This window comes from Poecilia latipinna, unplaced genomic scaffold (assembly GCF_001443285.1).
Source record: "Poecilia latipinna isolate Pla-1442-1.1 unplaced genomic scaffold, P_latipinna-1.0 Scaffold936, whole genome shotgun sequence".
Taxonomy (NCBI): domain Eukaryota; kingdom Metazoa; phylum Chordata; class Actinopteri; order Cyprinodontiformes; family Poeciliidae; genus Poecilia; species Poecilia latipinna.
Window position 1 is genome coordinate 117,352 of NW_015113552.1, and position 2,192 is coordinate 119,543.

The 2,192-nt window shown below is 56.0% G+C and overlaps 1 protein-coding gene across 2 annotated transcripts in view; it reads right to left on the reverse strand.

The window, feature by feature from the left end:
* Positions 1 to 70: 70 nt before the first annotated feature.
* LOC106957778 (inactive ubiquitin carboxyl-terminal hydrolase 54-like) overlaps positions 71 to 2,192 on the reverse strand; it is a 15,449-nt gene continuing 13,327 nt past the window's right edge. For both annotated transcript variants that reach the window (XM_015049248.1, XM_015049247.1), the window contains exons 3-5: positions 591 to 683; positions 382 to 516; positions 71 to 301 (exon numbers count right to left, since the gene is read on the reverse strand). In XM_015049248.1, the coding sequence (XP_014904734.1) occupies positions 98 to 301; positions 382 to 516; positions 591 to 683 (432 nt within the window). In that variant the 3' untranslated portion in view covers positions 71 to 97. The remainder of the gene's footprint in view (positions 302 to 381; positions 517 to 590; positions 684 to 2,192) is intronic.

Here is a 2,192-nt window from a genome sequence, read left to right on the forward strand (position 1 = left end):
GAGGGGTGTTTGGGGGAGGGAGGAGGGGGGAAGGAAAGAGGAGGGGGGGAGGAGGGAGAGAGGAGGGGGGAGAAACACCAGGTTAGTCTCACCTGCTCTACAGATCAACACACCTCCTGCCGGTTCTGTCCGTCCTGCCGGTTCTGCCGGTTCTGTCCGTCCTGCCGGTCCTGCCGGGCCGCCTCACCTGCTCGAACAGCGTCATGGCGAACTTCTGGTGCGGGATGCAGTGCCTGGCGGTGCAGACGTCCTCCTTGGTCTCGTCTGAGATGTGGAAGTGGATCCTCATCAGGATGTTCTCCTGAGAACACACAGAACCAGAGTGAAGCTGCGGTCGGACCACCCGGTTCCGGCCTGTTTCCGGACCGGTTCTGGCCTTACGAAGCACTCGGCGGCGTCGTCCATGATGCCCAGCTGGAAGCGCTGCTGGTCCTGGAAGCTCTTGGCCAGCGCGCTGCGCAGCGCGTCGGACGGCAGAACCTTCTCACTGCTGAACTGGAACTGGGCAAAGATGTTCTGGAGGAGAGCAGACAGCAGGTCAGAACCGGGCCAGAACTGGGCCAGGACCGGGCCGAGCTCCTGGTCCTCACCTTCAGGGCGCAGAAGATGCAGGAATCCTCCAGGCACTTATGGGAGGAGAGCTGACGGAAACTCCTACGGAAGATATCCAGGTGCCACAGAACCTGAGGACAGAACCAGAACCAGAACCTGAGGACAGAACCAGAACCTCAGGACAGAACCAGAACCTTTTATCATAATTTTATTCACTGTCAGATACATGGAACAGTTCTGGTTCTGGTTGTGGTTCTGGGTCCAAACGGACCGATCAGATTGCAGCAGCCTCCTGTGGGTCTGAGGATGATGATGATGATGAAGATGGACCGGTTCTGTAGAACATCATGTCTCTCCAGGGAAACGTTTTGCTCTACTGGTTTAACTGGTTCTGATCGCTGCAGTTCCCGCCTCCACCACCAGGTGTCACTGAAGGCTCCGGACCAGAACCGGTACCGTTCTGGTTCTGTCACCTGGATGCAGCCGGCCTGATGATGTTTGGGTTGCCATGGTGACCGGCCGTCTCCCACTAGCACCACAAGCGACTCGCTGGTGAAACGGGTCGGAACCCGTCCGGATTTAAACGGGCCAGCGTTGATCAGAGGGAACCAGAACCAGAGACAGGCTGAGCAGAGACAGAACCTGAACGGACCCGGCAGGAAGTGCTGACTCAGTTCTGTTTCTCCCGCCCCCCTGCTGGGTCCAATATGCTGCCGGGTTCTGGTACCGGACCGTCTGCTCACGGCTCTGCAGGACGCCCGGAGCAGAACCTGGCAGTGGAACCGGTCCAGGACGCTGCAGCGCCGTGGCTCTGGTTCTGATGGTTCAGTTCTGAGGTCCAAATGGCTGCAGAAAAGTTCTGGAAGAACCGAGGAACCGGTTCTGCTCTGTTGGATCACAGAGTTCTGAAAGGTCAGTTCGGTCCGGCCCAATTCATCAGAACCATCACTGCTGTGACAGGTTCTGGGAGTGGCCCGTTTCCCGCTCCGCAGGAACCAATCGGACCTCTCAGGTGACTGGACCGGAACCGGCGCTGGGAAAGGTTCTGAGGTTCTACTGCAGCAGGAACACAGCGGTCCAGAACTCTGACCAGAACCGGGTCAGAAAAGAAAACCAAACTCTACAAGTTCAGCAGAATTTAACCGGATCGACAAATCAGCTGTGTGTGTGTGTGTCTCTGTGTGTCTCAGTGTGGTTTCAGGGTGTTTCTGTGTGTCTCTGTGTGTGTGTGTGTGTGTCTCTGTGTGTGTGTGTGTGTGTGTGTGTGTGGGTGTGTGTGTGTGTGTGTGTGTGTGTCTCAGTGTGTGTGTGTGTATGTCTCAGTGTGTGTGTCTCAGTGTGTTTCAGGGTGTTTCAGTGTGTCTCTGTGTGTGTGTGTGTGTGTGTGTGTGTGTGTGTGTGTCTCTGTGTGTGTGTGTCTCTCTGTGTGTGTGTGTGTGTGTCTCTGTGTGTGTGTGTCTCTGTGTGTGTCTCTCTCTCTGTGTGTGTGTGTGTGTCTCTGTGTGTGTGTGTGTGTCTCTGTGTGTGTGTGTGTCTCTGTGTGTGTGTGTCTGTGTGTGTGTGTGTGTCTGTGTGTGTGTGTGTCTCTGTGGGTGTGTGTGTGTAGGTGTGTAGGTGTCTCTGTGTGTGTGTAGGTGTCT